This window comes from Centropristis striata, chromosome 22, assembly GCF_030273125.1.
Source record: "Centropristis striata isolate RG_2023a ecotype Rhode Island chromosome 22, C.striata_1.0, whole genome shotgun sequence".
NCBI classification, from domain to species: Eukaryota; Metazoa; Chordata; class Actinopteri; order Perciformes; family Serranidae; genus Centropristis; species Centropristis striata.
Genome location: NC_081538.1, coordinates 31,891,194 through 31,915,236, shown reverse-complemented (window position 1 = coordinate 31,915,236; position 24,043 = coordinate 31,891,194). Strand labels below are relative to the sequence as shown.

Sequence of the window (24,043 nt, the reverse complement as noted above, 5' to 3'; positions counted from 1 at the left end):
ATAAGTTCATAACTGTTCATATATTCTGCTGTGTGATTGACAGCAGGTCAGAGTGGGCGGGACTACTGCTGTCACTGAATCCCTCAGGGTTAAATTTAGTTCATGTAATCTGGCACACACACACACACACACACACACACACACAGCTGCAGTAAGTTTAGAAAAAACAAAATAATAAGTAATGAAAAAGTATAGAAATATAATAATAATAATAATAATACATTGCATTTATATAGCACTTTTTTAACACTCAAAGACGCTTAAACAGGGAATAAATAAATAAACAAAGAAGAAAAGGAGGAAAAACCAACCCTGCAAATATATGCACCAAAATATGCACCAAACCTGCACCAACATATGCACCAAAACATGCACCAAACCTGCACCAACATATGCACCAAACCTGCACCAACATATGCACCAAAACATGCACCAAACCTGCACCAACATATGCACCAAACCTGCACCAACATATGCACCAAAACATGCACCAAACCTGCACCAACATATGCACCAAACCTGCACCAACATATGCACCAAAACATGCACAAACCTGCACCAACATATGCACCAAACCTGCACCAACATATGCACCAAAACATGCACCAAACCTGCACCAACATATGCACCAAAACATGCACCAAACCTGCACCAACATATGCACCAAACCTGCACCAACATATGCACCAAAACATGCACCAAACCTGCACCAACATATGCACCAAACCTGCACCAACATATGCACCAAAACATGCACCAAACCTGCACCAACATATGCACCAAACCTGCACCAACATATGCACCAAAACATGCACCAAACCTGCACCAACATATGCACCAAACCTGCACCAACATATGCACCAAAACATGCACCAAACCTGCACCAACATATGCACCAAACCTGCACCCAACATATGCACCAAAACATGCACCAAACCTGCACCAACATATGCACCAAACCTGCACCAACATATGCACCAAAAACATGCACCAAACTGCACCAACATATGCACCAAACCTGCACCAAACATATGCACCAAAACATGCACCAAACCTGCACCAAAACTGCACCAAACCTGCACCAACATATGCACCAAAACATGCACCAAACCTGCACCAAAACATGCACCAAACCTGCACCAAAACATGCACCAAACCTGCACCAACACATGCACCAAAACATGCACCAAACCTGCACCAAAACATGCACCAAACCTGCACCAAAACATGCACCAAACCTGCACCAACATATGCACCAAAACATGCACCAAACCTGCACCAACATATGCACCAAACCTGCACCAAACATATGCACCAAAACATGCACCAAACCTGCACCAAAACATGCACCAAACCTGCACCCAACATATGCACCAAAACGTGCACATTTCCATTACCTCCACATTTTGTGCAAACTGTAGCTGAGTTCTGCTGTTTTTCTTCTTTGTTTTGGTTTCTACCGACCTGCAGGAAACACTTTACTGTGTGTGTGTGTGTGTGTGTGTGTGTGGTGTGTGTGTGTGTGTGTGTGTGTGGGTGGAGACTTCCTGTCAGCAGCTGCAGGACAAACAGTAAAAACAGTTACAAGTTTCTTTGAGCCGTTTCACTGTAAAACACATTAAACTCGTCACTGTTTTTCTCTTCACGTTAAATTAACTAATAAATACATAAAATACGTGCTTTTATTTTGTAATTCACACGTCACCGAGTGTCCAAACAGACACTCAACTCTTCTTCTTCTGCTGTGAAACATGCTGACCCTGACAACGGGGCCTGCTGTGTCTACAGCAGGTGAAGAAGAAGAAGAAGAAGAAGAAGAAGAAGAAAGAGTTTTCAGCTGTCTTCTTCAAAGACAAACTGCATGTGCAGACAGTAAAACTCTCTCTCTCCTCTCTCTCCTCTCTCACTCTCTCTCCCTCTCCTCTCCCTCTCCTTCCTCCCTCTCCCTCCCTCTCTCTCTGTCTCCTCTTCTCCCTCTCCTCTCCTCTCTCCCTCTCTCTCTCTCTCTCTCTCTCTCTCTCTCTCTCTCTCTCTCTCTCTCTCTCCCTCTCTCTCTTCTCTGCTCTCTCTCTCCCTCTCTCTCCTCTCTCTCTCTCTCTCTCTCTCTCTCTCTCTCTCCTCTCCCTCTCTCTCCCTCTCCCTCTCTCTCTCCTCTCCCCTCTCCCTCTCCCCTCTCTCTCTCCCTCTCTCTCTCTCTCTGTCTCTCCTCTCCCTCTCTCTCTCTCTCTGTCTCTCTCTCTCTCTCTCTCTCTCTCTCTCTCTCTCCCTCTCTCTCTCTCTCTCTCTCTCTCTCTCCCTCTCTCTCTCAGACAGACTTCCTGTCTCTCTCTCAGCTTGTTTTCTTCTCTCAGATGGTTTTTATCAGCATTTCTACGATCTTCAGTCATAAAACATGATAAAGATCAAAGGATGATGTCATGGACTCTTCAGAGTTCAGACGGTGCAGATTTTTATTTATTTAGTTCTGTCTGTGAAGATTATAAGGACATACATATTAAACAAAATAGATTTCACTTTTATATGAATGAACATATAACCATAAAGAGGGCACAAGTCATTGTTTGTGTTAAAATAATATTTTCTGTATTTTTAAACACATTTTTGATTCACAAATAAATCACTGTAATGCGTCCAGATAAAAATGTCATGCCTGGTGGAGCCTCTTGTTAATAATATAATAATAATAATAATAATATTAATAATAATAATAATATATTAATATTGTTCCAGGTGGGTGGTGCCTCTTGTTATTAATAATAATAATAATAATAATATCAATAATAATATTGTTCCAGGTGGGTGGAGCCTCTTGTTATTATTAATAATAATAATAATAATAATAATAATAATAATAATATTAATATTAATATTGTTCCAGGTGGGTGGAGCCTCTTGTTATTAATAATAATAATAATAATAATAATAATATTAATATTGTTCCAGGGTGGGTGGAGCCTCTTGTTATTAATAATAATAATAAATAATAATAATACTATTGTTCCAGGTGGGTGGAGCCTCTTGTTATTAATAATAATAAAATAATATAATAATAATAATAATAATATGTTCCAGGTGGGTGAGCCTCTTGTTATTATAATAATAATAATAATAATAATATTATATTGTTCAGGTGGGTGGAGCCTCTTGTTATTATTAATAATAATAATAATAATAATAATAATAATAATAATATATTGTTCCAGGTGGGTGGAGCCTCTTGTTATTAATAATAATAATAATAATAATATTAATAATAATAATAATAATAATAATAATAACATTGTTCCAGGTGGGTGGAGCCTCTTGTTATTATTAATAATAATAATATAATAATAATAATAATAATAATAATAATAATAATATTGTTCCAGGTGGGTGGAGCCTCTTGTTGTGTCTCAGCAGTTCAGAGCGAAGCTGTTTGACCAGAATCTTCCTCAGCTGCAGCGACATCACACGGTGAGACATCAGCCAATCACAGGCCAGCTACCGGTCACCTGTCTCCTGCTGACTCACCTGTCTCCTGCTGACTACCTGTCTCTCTGCTGACTCACCTGTCTCTCTGTTGACTCACCTGTCTCTCTGTTGACTCACCTGTCTCCTGCTGACTCACCTGTCTCCTGCTGACTCACCTGTCTCTCTGTTGACTCACCTGTCTCCTGTTGACTCACCTGTCTCCTGCTGACTCACCTGTCTCTCTGTTGACTCACCTGTCTCCTGTTGACTCACCTGTCTCCTGTTGACTCACCTGTTCCTCTGCTGACTCACCTGTCTCTCTGCTGACTCACCTGTCTCCTGCTGACTCACCTGTCCTCCTGCTGACTCACCTGTCTCTCTGTTGACTCACCTGTCTCTCTGCTGACTCACCTGTCTCCTGTTGACTCACCTGTCTCCTGCTGACCTCACCTGTCTCTCTGCTGACTCACCTGTCTCCTGCTGACTCACCTGTCTCTCTGCTGACTCACCTGTCTCCTGCTGACTCACCTGTCTCCTGTTGACTCACCTGTCTCTCTGCTGACTCACCTGTCTCCTGTTGACTCACCTGTCTCCTGTTGACTCACCTGTCTCTCTGCTGACTCACCTGTCTCTCTGCTGACTCACCTGTCTCTCTGTTGACTCACCTGTCTCCTGTTGACTCACCTGTCTCCTGCTGACTCACCTGTCTCTCTGTTGACTCACCTGTCTCTCTGTTGACTCACCTGTCTCCCTGCTGACTCACCTGTCTCTCTGCTGACTCACCTGTCTCTCTGTTGACTCACCTGTCTCTCTGTTGACTCACCTGTCTCCCTGCTGACTCACCTGTCTCTCTGTTGACTCACCTGTCTCCCTGCTGACTCACCTGTCTCTCTGCTGGCTCACCTGTCTCTCTGTTGACTCACCTGTCCTCTCTGTTGACTCACCTGTCTCCCTGCTGACTCACCTGTCTCTCTGTTGACTCACCTGTCTCTCTGCTGACTCACCTGTCTCCTGCTGACTCACCTGTCTCTCTGTTGACTCACCTGTGTCTCTGCTGACTCACCTGTCTCCTGCTGACTCACCTGTCTCCTGCTGACTCACCTGTGTCTCTGCTGACTCACCTGTCTCTCTGTTGACTCACCTGTCTCTCTGCTGACTCACCTGTCTCTCTGTTGACTCACCTGTCTCCTGTTGACTCACCTGTCTCTCTGCTGACTCACCTGTCTCCTGCTGACTCACCTGTCTCTCTGTTGACTCACCTGTCTCTCTGCTGACTCACCTGTCTCTCTGCTGACTCACCTGTGTCTCTGTGTGCAGGTGAACCTGCTACCTGTCCTGGTGGAGGCGTTCTCTGATGCAGGGGGCGGAGTCTGTCGCTTCTACACTCACCTGACAGGTGAGACAGGTGAGTCGGCTGTTTCAAGTTTTTGTATCGAGTTTAATTTATTCATTTATTTATTTATTGAGTTTTATTTGACTTCCTTTTATCTTTATGAAGTGGCTTCATTTAGTTTAACTAGTTATTTTTACTTTAGTTAATCTTATTTTATTGATTATTATGTTTATGTTATTTTGTTTATTTATTTTTATCTATTTTATTTATTTTCATTTTAAATTAAATGTTGTTTTTATCTGTGAATTAAATCCTTATTCTTTTCCCTTGTGAGAATTTATTTCTTGCAGTTTTCTGTATTCATGTATTTATTTATTATTTATATTATTATATTATTTATAATTTTGTGAGTGAGCAGAACTTTTGTCTTCATTTTTCAAAATAAGAGCCCGCTGCCCTGTACGATAATGTCCCTGAGTCTTATTGTGAAGCTCTCCTGTCCCTGTTTCCTGTTTCCTGTCAGGACCGGCGTTACCCATGATGCCTCAGGCCTGCGGATCGACCAATCAGAGGCTGCCACTCCACAGGTGAGAACATCCACAAAGTTTCAGGTTAAAAACATAAAAAGTGTTTCAGGTAACGACTCGTTCTCTTCCTGTCCGTCAGCAGCTCACCTGTCGGAGCCCCGCCCCCTGCGCTGGTTGCCATGGTGAATGTTTACGTCCTGGTGACGTCGGTGAAGCCGCTGACTTCCTTCCTGCATGACATCAGCGTGGTGACGACCAATCAGGAGCCGCGGGGACGGCCCACTAAGGTCCCTTATTTCATTACTTTATTTGTTTATTCTAATTTATTTTAAAAATATATAATTCTTAAATATAATTTATTTTATTTCATGTATTTAGGTGTCAAACACTTTTTTTTTTTTTTTTATTCTAATGTTTATTAATTTATATATATATATATATTCTGCAGTTTTATTAGATTTAGTTGTTTTTAGTTAATTTGTTTGTAAAGATTTTGTGTCATTTATTTAATTTTCTTTATTCATTTGAACTTTTTATTGTGTTTTATTATTATTATTTATGTTTTTTGTTGTTTGCTGTTTTTCATTTAGTTTTATTTAATTTCCTTTTATTATTCATTTAGTTTTACTTTATCTAACTTTTGGTTTATATTTATTACTTTTTTTATTTTTTTTATTGAGTATTTTTTATGTCTTTTTATTTGATTGAGGTGTCAAACATTGGTTAAAATTACGATTTATTGATTTCATTTTTATTCTAATGTTTATTGATTAGTTTTTAATATTTATATTCTGCAGTTTTATTTGATTTAGTTGTTTTTAGTTAATTTATTTTTAAAAATTATGTTATTTATTTAATTTTCTTTATTCATTTGAACTTTTTATTGTGTTTTATTATTATTATTTATTTGTGTTTTTGTAAGTAGTTTTTTCATTTCGTCTCATTTAATTTACTTTTATTATTTGTTGAGTTTTACTTTATTATTATTTTTCATTCATTTTATTGAGTATTTTTTATCTCTTGTAATTTGATTTAGGAGTCAAACATTTAAATTAAGATTTATTTATTATATTATTTTTATTGTAATGTTTATTAATTTATATATACATTGTGTTTTATTATTATTATTTATGTGTTTTTTTCAGTTGTTTGTTGTTTTTTCATTTAGTTTAATTTAATTTACTTTTATTATTTATTGAGTTTTACTTCAGTTTTGTTTTATATTTTATTTACTTTATTTTAGTCACAATAATAATAATCATTTTTTTGTCGTCATGGAAACGTTTTATTTAATTTTCTTTATTTAAAACAGTATTTTATTTTGTATTATTTTTAATGTGTTTCTGTTGTGAGTGAGCGGAGCTTTTATTTTGTCGTCTCAGCTCAGGGACTTCCTGCTGCAGCAGCTGGGACCAAACGTTTCCCATGATGCTTTGAGGCAGATAAAGAAGGTGACGGCTGACGTGCTGCACGCCGCCGTGTCGACCAATCAGAAGCCACCAACTCTCAGCAGGTAAAAGACTGGTTTCAACTGATTATTGATTATTGAGTGGTTATTGATTACTGATTACTGATTATTGGTTATTGATGAGTGATTGTTGATTGGCTGCAGGTGTGTGCTGTGCTACCAGCTGCTGACCGTCTCTCTGCTGTTCAGCGGCTCCGTCTCACCTGTCGTCGTCCAGGTGAGTCTCTCTCTTTATCACCATCTCAGCCATGCTTTTACTTTGAAAACCCAGAGAGCAAGGGCCCGTTTAGTGAAAACCTCAAATTAGTTTGAAACTGAAATGATTAAACAAGAGAGAGTCAGAGAACTACGAAACTATAAAACTACGAAACTATAAAACTACGAAACTATAAAACTACGAAACTATGAAACTATAAAACTACGAAACTATGAAACTACAAAAACTACAGAAACTAAGAAAATACGAAACTACAAAAACTACAAAACTACAAAAACTACAGAAACTATGAAACTACGAATACTACAGAAACTATGAAACTATGAAAGTATGAAACTACGAAACTACAAAAACTACAGAAACTACGAAAGTATGAAACTACAGAAACTATGAAACTACGAAACTACAGAAACTATTAAAGTATTAAACTACGAAACTACAAAACTACAGAAACTATGAAACTACAAAAACTACAAAACTACGAAACTATAAAACTACAAAAACTACAGAAACTATGAAACTACAGAAACTATGAAACTACAGAAACTATGAAAGTATGAAACTATGAAACTACAAATACTACAGAAACTACAAAAACTAACTACGAAACTACAGAAACCATGAAAGTATGAAACTACGAAACTACAGAAACTATGAAACTAAGAAAATACGAAACTACAAAAACTACAGAAACTATGAAACTACAGAAACTATGAAAGTATGAATCTACAAAAACTACAGAAACTATGAAACTGCGAAACTACAAAAACTATGAAAGTATGAAACTACAGAATCTATGAAACTACAAAACTACAAAAACTAGACACTGCAAAACTAAGAAAATACGAAACTACAGAAAGTATGAAACTACAAAAAATACAGAAACTATGAAACTACGAAACTACAAAAACTACGAAACTATGAAAGTATGAAACAATGAAACTACAGAAACTATGAAACTACAAAAACTACAGAAACTTAGAAACTTAGAAAATAGGAAACTACAAAAACTACGAGACTACAGAAACTACGAAAGTATGAAACTACGAAACTACAAAAACTTAAACTATGAAACTACGAAACTACAGAAACTACGAATCAACGAAACTACAACAACTACAGAAACTACAAAACTAAGAAAATACGAAACTACAAAAACTATGAAACTATAAAACTACGAAACTACAGAAACTATGAAACTACAAAACTACAAAAACTACTAAAAATACAGAAACTACAAAACTACGAAAGTATGAAACTACGAAAACTACAGAAACAACGAAACTATGAAACTAAGAAACTACGTTACTAAGAAACTACAAAACTACGCAACTAAGAAACTACGTAACTACGTAGCTACGTAGGGTTAGCGTTTTATTTTCTTTATGAAATGATTTAATAGACAGGAGGAGCAGTCTGTCGGTGGACAGACACTCAGGGGACAAACTGTCCTCAGATCAGAATCCAGTGAGTCCTCTGCTGTCACTTCTTCTTCTTCTCCTTCTCCTTCTTCTTCTTCTTCTTCTTCTTCTTCTTCTTCTTCTGCTGCTGCAGGTGGAGACGGACCTGACGTCTTCTGCTCTGAGGGACGACACGTTTGATGGACAGATCACCAAAGACCGGATCCTGGAGGACACGCTCCACTTCCTGCACCTGTCCCCAGAGACACACCTGTCCCCAGAGGCACACCTGTCCCCTGAGACACACCTGTCCCCAGAGACACACCTGTCCCCAGAGACAGAGACGGAGCAGAGACAGGTGAGACGACATGAACTAACCAGTGTGATTTACAGAGTTAGACTAAATATTATCATTAATAGTCCTATTTGTGGTAATAATACTGTCTGTCTCTCTCTGTCTCTCTCTCCCTGTCTGTCTCTCTCTGCCTGTCTGTCTCTCTCTGTCTGTCTCTCTCTCCCTGTCTGTCTCTCTCTGCCTGTCTGTCTGTCTCTCTCTCTCTCCCTGTCTGTCTCTCTCTGCCTGTCTGTCTCTCTCTGTCTGTCTCTCTCTCCCTGTCTGTCTCTCTCTGCCTGTCTGTCTCTCTGTCTGTCTCTCTCTGCCTGTCTGTCTCTCTGTCTGTCTCTCTCTGTCTCTCTCTGCCTGTCTGTCTCTCTCTGTCTGTCTCTCTCTCCCTGTCTGTCTCTCTCTGCCTGTCTGTCTCTCTGTCTGTCTCTCTCTGCCTGTCTGTCTCTCTGTCTGTCTCTCTCTGCCTGTCTGTCTCTCTGTCTGTCTCTCTCTGCCTGTCTGTCTCTCTCTGTCTCTCTGTCTCTCTGTCTCTCTGTCTGTCTCTCTCTGCCTGTCTGTCTCTCTCTGCCTGTCTGTCTCTCTCTGTCTCTCTGTCTGTCTCTCTCTGCCTGTCTGTCTCTCTCTGTCTCTCTGTCTGTCTCTCTCTGCCTGTCTGTCTGTCTCTCTGTCTGTCTCTCTCTGCCTGTCTGTCTCTCTCTGTCTCTCTGTCTCTCTCTCTCTGCCTGTCTGTCTCTCTGTCTCTCTGTCTGTCTCTCTGTCTGTCTCTCTCTGCCTGTCTGTCTCTCTGTCTGTCTCTCTCTGCCTGTCTGTCTCTCTGTCTGTCTCTCTGTCTGTCTCTCTCTGTCTCTCTGTCTGTCTCTCTCTGCCTGTCTGTCTCTCTGTGGACAGTCTGGAGGCTGCAGACAGACTCTTGGTGTGTGTTTGACAGAAGAAGACTTTCTTCTTCTTCTTCAGTTTCAGCAGCAGATGAAGACGCCTTCAGCTTTTCAACTGGTAACAAACACAAATATATAAATATATTTTACTGCAAATGATCACAAATGGCCTAGAGGTGATGAATCAGGCTTGTAACTGGAGAGTCGCCGGTTCGAATCCCGGTACTGACAGGTCTATGACCGAAGCCTTGAGCAAGGCACCGAACCCCCCCAGCTCCCCGGGCTCAGCCATGTGCTGCCCACTGATCCTAAAGCATGGTGCGTTCACTGGTGTGTAAAAGAGGATAACGGGTTCAATGCAGAGGTTTAAGATAGATAGATAGATAGAACTTTATTGTCTTAACTTAACTTAACTTCTCCATGTCCACAGTAATTAATCTAATCTTAATCTTAATCTTAAATTGACCACAGAAAGACACAAAATCACAAAAACAGACACAAAATGACAAAAAATCACAGAAATCCTTGGGGATGAAATGTGAGGGACCGCTGGCAAGCTGCTGCCGCGCCTCGCCCGCTGTTTTCGCTATTTTATATGTTTTATATCGATTCATCAAGTCTGTCTTTTGATGAATGTTGGACCTCAAACCCACCTGCTAGATTCGGCTTGCTCAATCTAACCGCTGCGACACCGAAGCAGCAGTTTTTGTCTCTGCCTGCCTGCTGTCACTGCCTCACCACTCGTTAGCCTGAAGCTAGCTTCGCCGGTACAGGGCTCACCTGTTGGGATTCCTGTGGCTCCTCTCCGCACTCTGTGGCCGGATAGCCTGCGCTGGTGTGCCCCACGAAGCACACCCGTTCGGCTCGCTGCCACCCTGCCTGCTCTCCCGGACGCTTACCCGCGCCCGCGGACTGCTGTCAACGCGGAGGACGCCGCCTCCCTGCTACACCACTATCTGACAGTGTTTACCTGCCAGCCGGCTAGCCTGCTGCTAATCCCCGACACCGTCCAACCGGCTTCCCAGTATCCAGCAAAGCTACAACCGGCACGCTCCACCCCAGCTGCCTCCACTGCGCTGGCTCTGTGGCTTCACCATAACCACCTGGATCATCTACCGCTGGATCACGTCACTGCCGATTTCATATCGAGGATTTTTAACCTGCCCCTCTGGACTACGCCATGTCGGACTCTGCATCTCTGCCGCTTCGTTACTCGGTAACGTTGATGTTACGGCTCCGGACCTTCTCAAAGACCCCCCCACCTCAGCTTGCATCCCACTACATCCTCAAACGACCGAGGTACGTCCACCGAGGCTCTGGTCGGAACTTTCAGTACACTCTAAACAACAACACCAACACAAACATCCGCTCCTTCTGGTCCACTTGGCCCCGCCCCCCTCCTCGCACTGCCCGTCCACTCAATCCTGTCAATCACAGTGTACTGTCCCCTCTGCTCAAAGCAACCCTCTATACTCCACTCACCTGTCTGAAATTCTGTCTGTTGAACACCAGATCCCTCAGTAATAAAGCTCTGTTGATCGCTGACTTCATTGTTGACCGCAAACTAGACATTCTCTGCCTCACTGAGACCTGGCAACAACCAAATGACTTCTCCCATCTCAATGAGGCTGTCCCACCAGGTTTCTCTTTTATTAGTAAACCCCGTGCTACTGGGAGGGGGGGTGGCCTCGCTCTCCTGCACCGGGATCACATCAAAGTCACTGCTGTCACAGTCCCCCATCACTCCTCTTTTGAATGTCTAGCTGTAAAACTCACAGGCCCTAAACCCACTATCATTGTCACCATCTACAGACCACCAAAACCCTCTGCTGTTTTCCTCAATGAATTCTCATCACTACTAACATCTGTATGTGCAATGTCCCCCACTGTTATCCTCCTCTGTGATTTCAACATCCACATCGACAACCCATCCAGTATCTTGGCTAACGACTTCACATCACTTCTGGACTGTCTTGGTATCACACAACCTGTCAACCTCCCAACCCATAACAAAGGCCACATACTGGATTTAATCTGCTGTACTGACATCACTCCCACCAACCTTGATGTCACTGATTTTCCCATTTCTGACCACAAAACTGTTCATTTTGACATTCGCACCCAATTACACAAAGCCAAGGATCAACGGACCATCTCCTTCAGAAACATCAAACACATCGTCACCACCGATCTCTCCACCCTGATCAGCTCCTACCCCAGCCCTCCCCCAGCATCCTCCCTGACTGACCTGGTCACTCATTACAACAACTGCCTCTCCTCTTCCCTCACCGCCCTGGCTCCTCTGAAAACCCGGTCAGTCTCATTCACGCACACTGCTCCCTGGTTCACCCCTGAGCTCCGCCAGCTCAAAGCCACTGGAGCGACTTTACAAAAAAACTGGACTCACTGTACACAACACTACAAGAACGCCCTCACCACTGCCAAATCTTCATACTACTCCAACATTATCAACACTGGTACAGGTAACAATAGAGTCCTATTCTCAACAGTCAGCCACTTACTTCAGCCTCCTAAAACCCTCCCTCCAGACATCTCCACCGACCAGTGCACTGCCTTCTTGGACTTCTTCAGCTCTAAAATCAACACCATTCACCAACAACTGGCCTCATCTTGCACCCCCTCAAACGACCCACCCTGGATGACCACCACCAGCCAACCTCACATCAGCCCCCTCTCTGACTTCACCCCAGTATCAGAACTCACCATCGTGGAACTCATCCATAAAGCTAAAACCACCACCTGCCAGCTCGATCCTCTTCCCACCTCCCTTGTCAAAGCAGGTCTGCCGTCCATTTCGCCCATGATCACCAACATAATTAACTCCTCCCTCTCTACTGGTGCTGTACCCTTCACTCTCAAACTGGCTGCCATCAAACCCATCCTGAAAAAACCTGGTGCTGACCCAGCTGACCTTAACCACTATCGACCCATCTCCAACCTCCCCTTCATCTCTAAAACACTTGAAAGGCTGGTCGCCGCACAACTACAGTCCCACCTCGAAACAATCTTCATGAACCCTTCCAATCCGGCCTCCGTCCAAAACACAGCACTGAAACAGCCCTAGTCAAAATCACCAACGACCTCCTCCGTGCAGCTGACTCTGGATTACTCACCATCCTCATTCTCCATTTGACACCATCTCCCACCCTCTGCTCCTGGACCGCCTGGCTGGCATTGAGATCACTGGTGCTGCACTCTCCTGGTTCACATCATACCTCACTGACCGTCAACAATTAGTGCAACTAAGGAACCACAAGTCTGGGTGTCTCACTGGGTGTCCCCCAGGGGTCAGTCTTGGGTCCACTTCTCTTCACCATTTACCTCCTCCCCCTGGGCACAATCCTCCGTCACCATGGGATCCATTTTCACTGCTACGCTGACGACACACAGGTCTACATCTCCTCCAAACCCACCGCTGCCATCCCTCCCACCTCACTCACCACCTGCCTTGAAGACATCCGGAGCTTGATGAGCAGGAACTTCCTCAAACTGAACGGCAATAAAACCGAGGCCCTGCTCATCGGCTCCAAATCCACCCTCACCAAATCACAACACACCCCAGCTCCACCCATCATCGTAAACAGATTCCCTGTACCCTTCTCCTCCCAAGTCAAGAGCCTCGGCATCATTCTACACAACACTCTCTCATTTGCACCCCATATTCAAAACACCACCCGGACTGCATTCTTCCACCTCCGCAACATCTCCAGACTCCGCCCATCACTGACCCAATCCAGCACCGAAATCCTGGTCCACTCATTGGTCACATCACTCGACTACTGCAATGCCCTCCTCACTGGACTCCCCACCAAACTCATCAACAGACTGCAAATAATTCAGAACTCGGCCGCCCGGATCATCACCCGTACCAAATCAGCTGACCACATCACCCCTGTTCTCATTCAACTCCACTGGCTCCCGGTACAATACCGCATCCACTACAAGAACCTCCTCCTCACCTACAAAGCTCTCCACAACCTAGCACCACTTACCTCTGCGACCTCCTTCAAGAATACACTCCCTCCCGCTCCCTCCGCTCATCCTCTGCTGGACTATTAATCACCCCCACATCACGCCTCAGTACCATGGGGGCCCGATCCTTCAGCTGCTCAGCACCCAGGCTCTGGAACTCCCTCCCCCCACACATCAGACAGTCTGACACCATCACAACCTTCAAGTCACAACTCAAAACTCACCTGTTCAAACTGGCATACACTCTGTAACTGGACACTAATTCACTTGCTTTTATCGTATTGTCTTGTTTTTACCATGTCGTGATGTTTTTACCATGTTGTCTTGTTTTTAAAGATGTTTATGATTTTAGACTTTGTAAGGTGACCTTGGGTGACATGAAAGGCGCCTATAAATTAAATGTATTATTGTTATTATTATTATTTTAGAAAAACACAAAATTCCTGAAGACTTCTCTCCATTTTCTCTCTTGTCTGTCTGTCCTGCTGTCACATCATTTATTGTCTCTCTCTGTAGTTGTATCCCAGCTCCTCCTGCTGCTGCTCCTCCTCCTGCTCCTCCTGCTCCTCCTCCTCCTGCTGCTGCTCCTCCTCCTCCTCCTCTGCTCCCCTCAGCGTCTCAGATCTTCTGATCCAGATCAGCCGTCACTACGAGCTGCAGAGGAACCAGAGCAGCAGGTGATTAATAAATAAATAAATAAATGTCACTGTTGTTGTTAAAAAAGTAATCATTTTTTCATGTTTTCTGCAGAACTGATGAGACTAAAGAACGGACCAATCAGAACTCGTCTCTGTCTGAAGGTATGAAAATATAAAACACAACACAAGACACAAACCCAGGAGGAGCGAGAGGTCGAGGTCAAAACGTATAATTGCACATATTGTCCATTATGCATATAGACACACACACACACACACACACACACACACACACACACACACTCACAGGTACACATGCATGCACACATAGTCAAACTTGAAAATGAGGCCCTAATATTTGACTAGAATTGACCAATAATAATGAACAAAATATGAAAATTACATATCAATGTGTTGGTCATGAGTTGCCTTAAAAGGTGAAGATAAAAGTTGTTAATATTTTTTTTCTATGTGTCCTAAAACCAGCCTGATGTCCTGGGGTCCTGTTGACCCCTGAGGACCAGCGGTGTGTAGTCGACTAAAGGGTTAAATCCAGTTTTCCTTCATTTGAAGCTAAAATATACAGGATAAAAAAATAAAAACAAGCAGCAACACAACACAAGAGCTGACACACAATCTCACTAAACACACAGATCTACTAAATGTCAGAAGTTGTTGACAAAGTGTTTCTCTGTGTGTCTCTGAGGGTTAACTGAGGTTTAATCTGAATGAGGAAACAAAGGTGAAAGATGAACTGCTGCTCCTCGTCCTGACACGTAGAGAAGCTTGATAACTGCTCCGTGTTGTGTAACAACAAGTATGTTTTCAGACTGATGAGACTAAAGAACGGACCAATCAGGACTCTTCTCTGTCTGAAGGTGTGAAAACATAAAACCAATAGAAAATAACTTTATTTTGATGAGGAAAAGTTTGAACATGTCGTGCTGCTCCTCATCCTGGAATGTAGAAAAGACTGATAACTCCTCCCTGTGTTGTGTAACGACAACAAACCTTTTAAAGACGCTCACAGGACAGTCACAGACACAGTCGGGCTTCGTCTCTCAGAGGTGAAATGGCGCAGAAAGGAGTTCAGCTGGACCGGGAGAGTTTCTCTTGTTCGATCTGTCTGGATCTACTGAAGGATCCGGTGAGTCTTTCCTGTGGACACAACTACTGCATGAAGTGTATTAACAGCCACTGGGATGGAGAGGATCAGAAACCGGTCTACAGCTGCCCTCAGTGCAGGAAGAACTTCAAACCGAGGCCCAAACTGGAGAAAAACACCATGTTAGCAGAATTAGTGGAGCAGCTCAAGAAGACTGGACTCCCAGCTGCAGCAGAAAGGAGCGAGAGGCAGAAAGAGCTGGAGGTGAGTCGACTCAACATCCAGCAGAGAATCCAGGACAAAGAGAAAGATGTGAAGCTGCTTCAACAGGAGCTGGAGGCCATCAATCTCTCTGCTGATAAAGTAGTGGAGGACAGTGAGAAGATGTTCACTGAGCTGATCCGTCTCATGCAGAAAAGAAGCTCTGAGGTGAAGCGGCAGGTCAGATCCCAGCAGGAAACTGAAGTGAGTGGAGTCAAAGAGGTGGAGGAGAAGCTGCAGCAGGAGATCAGAGAGCTGAAGAGGAAAGACGCTGAACTGAAGAAGCTCTCAAACACAGAGGACCACAACCAGTTTCTCCACAGCTACCCCTCACTGTCAGCACTCAGCCCGTCCACATCCAGCATCCAGATCCGTCCTCGCCGCCGCTTTGACCACGTGACAGCGGCCGTGTCACGAGTCAGAGACGAACTGCAGGACGTCCTGAGAGACAAATGGACAGACGTCTCACTGACTGAAGTGGATGTTTTACTGCCGGCAGCAGAGCCAAAGACCAGAGCTGAGTTCTTACAGTATTCACGAGAAATCACTCTGGATCCAAACACAGCACACACACATCTGTTATTATCTGAAGGGAACAGGAAAGTTACAGTAACGAGAAAACAACAGTCTTATTCTGATCATCCAGACAGATTCACTCATCAACAGCAGGTCCTGAGTAGAGAGAGTCTGACTGGACGTTGTTACTGGGAGGTGGAGTGGAGCGGGATAGTTCATGTAGCAGTCTCATACAAGAACATCAGCAGAGCAGGGAGGTCAGATGACTGTCTGTTTGGATCTAATAACAAATCTTGTGCGTTAGAATGTACCAATAACCGTTATAACTTTCAGTACAACAAAGTCCAAACTCCCTTCAAAGGTCCTGGGTCCTCCAGAGTGGGAGTGTACCTGGATCACAGTGCAGGTATTCTGTCCTTCTACAGCGTCTCTGAAACCATGACCCTCCTCCACAGAGTCCAGACCACGTTCACTCAGCCGCTCCACGCTGGAGTTGGTCTTTGGTTTGGAGGCTCTGCTGAGTTCTGTAAAGTGAAATAATCAGAAGTGATGTAAAGAGCAGCAGGTTAAACTCTTCAGATTTCAGGTTAAATTTAAATGTTGTTCTTCTTTCAGACTGGTGGAAAGAGAACATGTTTCTTTAACTTCACTTTGTTTATTTGCGTCTGTAGATTTCTCCTAAATTCACCAAAAGTTAACGTTAGATAACGCCTCATTTACATATTTCAACAGAAAACTTCTAACACAAACAATAATTGTGTTTGACTTTTGTGTTCAGTTTTTAAAAAAAAAAGTATGTTATCATCTTTTCTTTAGATTTAAATTTAAAAGCACGCATAAAATGATTTAATGTAAAAATTACAAATAAAAAATATTATTCTGACCTAAAATACCCTCTATTAGTAACAAATGTAATTACAAAATTAGTATTGTGATTTAATTTTTTATTGATTCATTTAGGAAATCAATAGAAACATTTTATGAATAAAACAGTAACTTCTCTGTAATTTGTTATTATTGGTAAAATAATTAAAATAACAGTTGTGTTTATAAATTACAGATAATTAGATTTAAATGTAAAATGGACATAAATACAAAACTGATAATATTTACTGTAAAATTACTTTAAAAAACATTAAATTGTTCGTGAGGACGTCAACATATTTAATATTATATTACATATATAATATATTACATATTTAATTACAGATAATTGTTGTTATTTTACAAATTTTTCTATACGTAATTTTAAAAATCTGTAACTTCTCTATAATTTGATATTATCAGTATGATACTTAAAAGAAACGTTGGTCTTTTATTTTTATGTCTGTAAAAACACTAAAAAACATTTTTATCGAGTTATTTTCTGTAAAATTAGATTATAATTAATTTTAAAAAGTAGAGATATTCTGTAAAATAAAACAGTAACTTTCCTGTACAACAATGAAAAATAAATATTAATTATAATTGGAATAAATAAAAATGTAAAATATTATCTTCTGTAAAATCAGGTGTTTGAATATAAAAGTAAACATAAATATAAAACTAATAACATTTACATTAAAATTAAAATTACAAAGAAAAATCAGTTCAAATAGTTTTAATGGTCAGAGTAACATAAACCTTTATTTAAAGAATTACACATTAAATTACAGATAATTATTCATTTTACACATTTTATGTCATTTAAGATACAATCAAACTGTACAAATATTACAGTGACTAAAAAAACATTATTTCTTATTGTCATTAAACTTGATTTGACAGTTGTTAATGATGAGCTGTATATATTTAATTACAGATAATTATTTTGATTTTAGAAAGCAGAAAAAATATATTACAAATGATATTGTGCCTTCTTTTGTTATTGTTTATTATTGGTATATTACTTAAATCACCAGTTGTGTTGTTGACAATGAGCTGTATATATTTAATTACAGATAATTATTTTTATTTGTTTGGGATTTTAGAAAGCAGAAGAAATATATTACAAATGATATTGTGCCTTTTTGGTTATTGTTTATTACTGGTTTATTACTTAAAATAACAGTTGGGTTTTTACTTTACACAGAATGTAATTTTACTGTTTTAAAAATAAAAATAGTCTGTTAAAATGTTTCTGTCTGTGTTTTTTATGCCGTAAACGTTGAATCACTCGTCGTCTGATTTATTACAGAAAAACAGATTTTCAGGATATTTTCTAATTCACGCTGTAAAACCTTTGATTTTAATTTGAAACAAGAATTTTTCAACCTGGAAAATAATGCAAAATAGCACTTTATGGTATGAAATAATAAATGTTATAATAGAATAAAGTAATGTTTATTCTCGGGTCCTCTTCTTCTGTGGTGGTTTGATGGATTCTGGCGCCGCCTGCTGATTGGTTCATTCACTCTCCATTAACCCTTTAGAGATTGGTTCTTTTCATTCTGCCTCCATAAAACACTTCAAAAGTGAAATGTTGCTGTCGGCACAACCTCTATCACCTGATCATCATTTCTTCATCTTGACTTACTGGATCGACATTTTGAACACAAGAAAACACACAAAAACACACAAAAAATGACAAAAAAAAACACTGAAAAAATGACAAAAAACACACAAAAACATAAAATATGGCAAAAAAACACACAAAAAATGACAAAAAAAACACAAAAAATGACAAAAACACAAAAAATGACAAAAGAAACTACAGAAAAAATGTCAAAAAACACATAAAAACACAAAAAATGTCAAAAAACACACAAAAAATGACAAAAAAATAACAAAAAAAACACTGAAAAAATGACAAAAAAAACACATAAAAACACAAAAAAATTACAAAAAACACACACAATACACACCGAAAATATATACATTATTTTTTTACAAAGACCACACAAAAGAATTACAAAAAACTTCGGGGTGCGCCGATTGCAATTTTCTGATGTTTTTATAACTGACAGCTGAACCTTCAATGTTTGAATCTTATTTTATTGAAAACAATAACACAGCAGTATTTTTCTTTAACAAATAAAGGAAATCACAATGTCTGAGGTAGTTAATAAAATATTGAACTATAAATAAATAGCAACAATTTACAGGACAAACTAACAGAAGAACTGCAGCCATAAATAAAGTGTCTAAAAGTAGTAAGTAGTAATAAAGTTTTTGGTTTCGTTATAGTACAACATACAGACAACTAGGGAGGGCATCTATTTTAGAATATTACAATAGTCATTAAATCATAAAAAATCTAATAGTTCATCATATCTGGAAGGAAAAAAGAGTTGTATTACTGGAGCCTTCCTCACGGGGGCAGCGTAGCATCTGATGCTACAGTGTGGTGGCGAGATGCCAAACTGTAGAAGAAGAAACAAACTGTAGAAGAAGAAACAAACTGTAGAAGAAGAAACAAACAGAGGAGGGTTTTCCACGGTGGGAAGAGTTATTTATCCTCCAGAGGGATTTAGAGACTCTGGAGGGGATGTTTGGTTTTCACCCTCGCTAACTGTACTCAACTTCAGTGTGTATGTGCTACAGAGCTAACTGTTAGCCTGTTAGCACATACACACCGTACTGCTACAGAGCTAACTGTTAGCCTGTTAGCACATACACACCGTACTGCTACAGAGCTAACTGTTAGCCTCATAGCACATACACACTGTACTGCTACAGAGCTAACTGTTAGCCTGTTAGCACATACACACCGTACTGCTACAGAGCTAACTGTTAGCCTCATAGCACATACACACCGTACTGCTACAGAGCTAACTGTTAGCCTGTTAGCACATACACACCGTACTGCTACAGAGCTAACTGTTAGCCTGTTAGCACATACACACTGTACTGCTACAGAGCTAACTGTTAGCCTCTTAGCACATACACACTGTACTGCTACAGAGCTAACTGTTAGCCTGTTAGCACATACACACTGTACTGCTACAGAGCTAACTGTTAGCCTGTTAGCACATACACACTGTACTGCTACAGAGCTAACTGTTAGCCTCTTAGCACATACACACTGTACTACTACAGAGCTAACTGTTAGCCTCTTAGCACATACACACTGTACTGCTACAGAGCTAACTGTTAGCCTGTTAGCACATACACACTGTACTGCTACAGAGCTAACTGTTAGCCTCATAGCACATACACACTGTACTGCTACAGAGCTAACTGTTAGCCTGTTAGCACATACACACTGTACTACTACAGAGCTAACTGCTGCTAACGGCAGCTTCAATCTGAGAGACGTTTGGAGGAGACGGACTCTGACTGTCCCTGTCTGTCTCTCAGGTCCCTGTGTGGACCCCCACCTGAGACAGATCTACACCGACCCCCCCCTGGCTCTGACTCCGCCCTTCAGCCCCTCGGTGAAGGAGTACCGGGCCGAGGTGACCTTTGACACGGTGACGGTTCGGATCCGCCCACAGCCCGTCAGCTCAGCCTGCCAGGTCCACCTGGACGAGCACCGGGGCCCCAGGTGAGACCCCCAACCTCTGACCCCCGACCTCTGACCTCTGACCTCCAACCACTGACCCCGACCTCTGCCCCCAACCACTGACCCCGACCTCTGCCCCCAACCACTGACCCCCGACCTTGACCCCAACCACTGACCCCCAACCACTGACCCCCGACCTCTGACCCCAACCACTGACCCCCAACCACTGACCCCAACCACTGACCCCCGACCTCTGACCCCCGACCTCTGACCCCAACCACTGACCCCCGACCTCTGACCCCAACCACTGACCCCCAACCACTGACCCCCAACCACTGACCCCCGACCTCTGACCCCAACCACTGACCCCCGACCTCTGACCCCAACCACTGACCCCCAACCACTGACCCCAACCACTGACCCCCGACCTCTGACCCCCAACCACTGACCCCCAACCTCTGACCCCAACCACTGACCCCCAACCACTGACCCCCAACCACTGACCCCCGACCTCTGACCCCAACCTCTGACCCCAACCACTGACCCCCAACCACTGACCCACGTGGGACTCTGACCAGGTTTTGGGGTCTCTCATCTCCAGGATGGCGAACTACCCGGTGGGCCTTGGCGACAGCCGGATCAGCATCCTGGTGACGGACGGCGGCGAGCCGGAGCCGGTCGTCATGGCGATCTATACGGTGCTGGTGTTCCGTGAGAGCCGACCCAGTCTGCCCATGTTCGGGGATCATGTGACCTGCAGCTTCCTGCAGGTTCGTCAGCTGTTCTCCTATTGGCTGCTGGCCTCTACTTATTATTACTTAGTATTATTTTTATATTTTTATATATATTTCTTATACTATTTTTATATTTTGTATTTTATTCATTATATAATTAATATATTTATATATATATAAATATATATAATATTTATATGTATTTATATATAAATATATATAAAGATAAATACATGTTGTATTGTTATATATATATATATATATATATATATATATATATATATATATATATATATATATATATATATAATATTTATATATATAATATTTATATATGTAAATATAAAGATGAATTACTTTTTTTAACCCGTTCATTTTTGTGTAATTAATTCATCTTAATTAACGCGTTAAAAAAAATTGAGGCATTTTAATGGCTCTTATTTTTGCAGTGCGGAACGTTTCTCCCTGGATGAGTTTCAGGAGGAGCGATTATACTGGAGCACCAACTAGCGTTGATGAGTTGAGACAACAACAAACCACAGTGAACATGAAGGAAGAAGCTGATGAGACCTTTGGTTGGCCCCGTGGATGATGGGACATTTAGTTACTAAAAACCAACGGATGGAAGCGTCCATAAGAGCATGGTTGTGTTGCTAGGCAACAAGGGATTCACATATCACCATAGCAGCACATCCAGCCTCAAGCATCACCTCAATGCTAAACATATAGCAGCTAGCGGCTAGCGTGCTAGCTAGCGTGGATTGTGTTTTACTTCAAAAACCAAAGTATTCTAGTTTACAGAAGGTCTACCTACCTATAGGCTACCTGGATTTATGAAATGTACTATATTTATAAATATGCTATTGATACACTTAATGGCAAAAATGTCACTGGTCTGTTGGACTTGAACAAAAATAAACTATATTTTTGTTGCTTAAGCTTATGTATTCAGTCATTATTCAATGGTTTACTAAAAATCCATGTGAAAAAAATAACTTCTCACTGTTCTCAGGTCAAATATTAATATGATTAAAATGCGATTAATTTAGATTAATTAATTACAAAGCCTCTAATTAATTAGATTAATTATTTTAATCGAGTCCCGGCCCTAATAAATACATGTTATGTATGTTATATATATAAAGATTAATGTTGTGTTGTGCAGATGATAATGTAATTTGAATCAGTGTGAAGCTTCTTGTCACCAGCAGAGGGCAGAATAATCAAAGTGAACTACAGGAAGAAGTTTAAATAAAGCAAAGAACACAAAATAAAATCAGTTTTACACTAAACAAAGAAAACAAACCCAAAGTAAAAAGCAGCAGATTTAGATCAAGTTTTATTTATAATATTATAAGTGTGATGGAACAACTGTTTCTTGTTTTGTGTGTTTGTAACTTTAGACATTTTGTTTTCTCTCTATAATAAATGTGGATGTTTTATTATTAAACCTGAGATAATCATCAGATCTGCTCATTAAACAACAGAACTTTACTTCTGTTTGACTGTAAAAAGAAACTAAAATATAAATAAAAAAACAAAAATGTCCAAATGAAACTCAGCTCATACTTGACTACATTGAGATAAAAGGAATATGAAGTAAACTAATAATAATATAAATAATATAAATAATAATAAAATGGTCTGTATAGTGCTCTGTCAACACTCATCTGAATTAAATGAAAGTAATAAAACTGAATAAAACTAATACAGTTTTATATAAATAAAATTATTATATAAAATTAATGATTTATATAATTAACACACAACCTGAACCACTCTGATTCTTTTTGACACAAATTAACTAAATTTAAAATTTAAAGAATTAAAACCTAATGAAGTAAAACGATATTTATTTACTTATTTATCAGATTAAATTTGAGGCTTTTTCTATTCGGTTTATTTAGATCAACGTGTTTTTGGAGATTTTTCATTATGATTCATGAGTCGCAGTGACTTTTAACTTAATGTGGAACAAAAACTTCAGGAACTCGATGAGAAACAGTAAAACTTCAGTACCTGGTTCAGTTCTGGGCCTGGAGTCCTCGTCTGCAGCTCTGGGTCTCTGGTTCTGGTCTTTGGTTCTGGTCTTAAGTTCTGTTATTTAGTTCTGATCTGAAGGTCTTGCTCTTTAGTTCTGGTTTTTGGTTCTGGTCTCTGGTTCTGGGTCTTCACTTCTGGTCTTAAGTTCTGGGTCTTTACTTCTGGTCTTTGGTTCTGCTCTTTAGTTCTGGTCTCTGGTTCTGGGTCTCTGGTTCTGGTCTCTGGTTCTGGTCTTTATTTCTAGATCTTTAGTTCTGGTCTCTGGTTCTGGTCTCTGGTCTCTGGTTCTGGTTCTGGTCTCTGGTTCTGGTCTTTAGTTCTAGATCTTTAGTTCTGGTCTCTGGTCTCTAGTCTCTGGTTCCGGTCTCTGGTTCTGGGTCTTTAGTTCTGGGTCTTTAGATCTGGGTCTCTGGTTCTGGTCTTTAGTTCTAGATCTTAAGTTCTGGTCTCTGGTACTGGGTCTCTGGTCTCCTGTCTCTGGTCTCTGGTTCTGGGTTCTGGTCTCTGGTTCTGGTCTCTGGTTCTGGTCTCTTGTCTCTGGTCTCTCGTCTCTGGTCCTGGTCTCTGGTTCTGGTCTCTGGTCTCTGGTCCTGGTTCTGGTCTCTGGTCCTGGTTCTGGTCTCTGGTCCTGGTCTGGTGTAGATGAAAGGCGGCGGCGGTGTTTTTGGTGGGTGGGCGGCGGCGTGTCGTGGTCCTGATCCTGGACCCGGG

At 41.1% G+C, this 24,043-nt stretch overlaps 2 protein-coding genes across 2 annotated transcripts in view; both read left to right on the top strand.

Moving 5' to 3' along the window:
• Positions 1 to 24,043, top strand: part of cped1 (cadherin-like and PC-esterase domain containing 1) — a 33,691-nt gene that overhangs the window by 2,345 nt on the left and 7,303 nt on the right. The window contains exons 2-13 of the mRNA XM_059325680.1: positions 3,372 to 3,456; positions 4,771 to 4,858; positions 5,310 to 5,373; positions 5,453 to 5,600; positions 6,696 to 6,826; positions 6,926 to 6,998; positions 8,553 to 8,756; positions 9,633 to 9,737; positions 14,129 to 14,289; positions 14,363 to 14,412; positions 20,411 to 20,597; positions 21,157 to 21,325. Coding sequence (XP_059181663.1) covers positions 3,372 to 3,456; positions 4,771 to 4,858; positions 5,310 to 5,373; positions 5,453 to 5,600; positions 6,696 to 6,826; positions 6,926 to 6,998; positions 8,553 to 8,756; positions 9,633 to 9,737; positions 14,129 to 14,289; positions 14,363 to 14,412; positions 20,411 to 20,597; positions 21,157 to 21,325 — 1,465 coding nt within the window. The remainder of the gene's footprint in view (positions 1 to 3,371; positions 3,457 to 4,770; positions 4,859 to 5,309; positions 5,374 to 5,452; positions 5,601 to 6,695; positions 6,827 to 6,925; positions 6,999 to 8,552; positions 8,757 to 9,632; positions 9,738 to 14,128; positions 14,290 to 14,362; positions 14,413 to 20,410; positions 20,598 to 21,156; positions 21,326 to 24,043) is intronic.
• On the top strand, positions 15,084 to 17,023 carry LOC131960715 (tripartite motif-containing protein 16-like protein). Its single transcript, XM_059325982.1, has one exon. It carries the CDS (start codon positions 15,323 to 15,325, stop codon positions 16,670 to 16,672), a length of 1,350 nt encoding a protein of 449 aa, XP_059181965.1. The 5' UTR covers positions 15,084 to 15,322; the 3' UTR covers positions 16,673 to 17,023.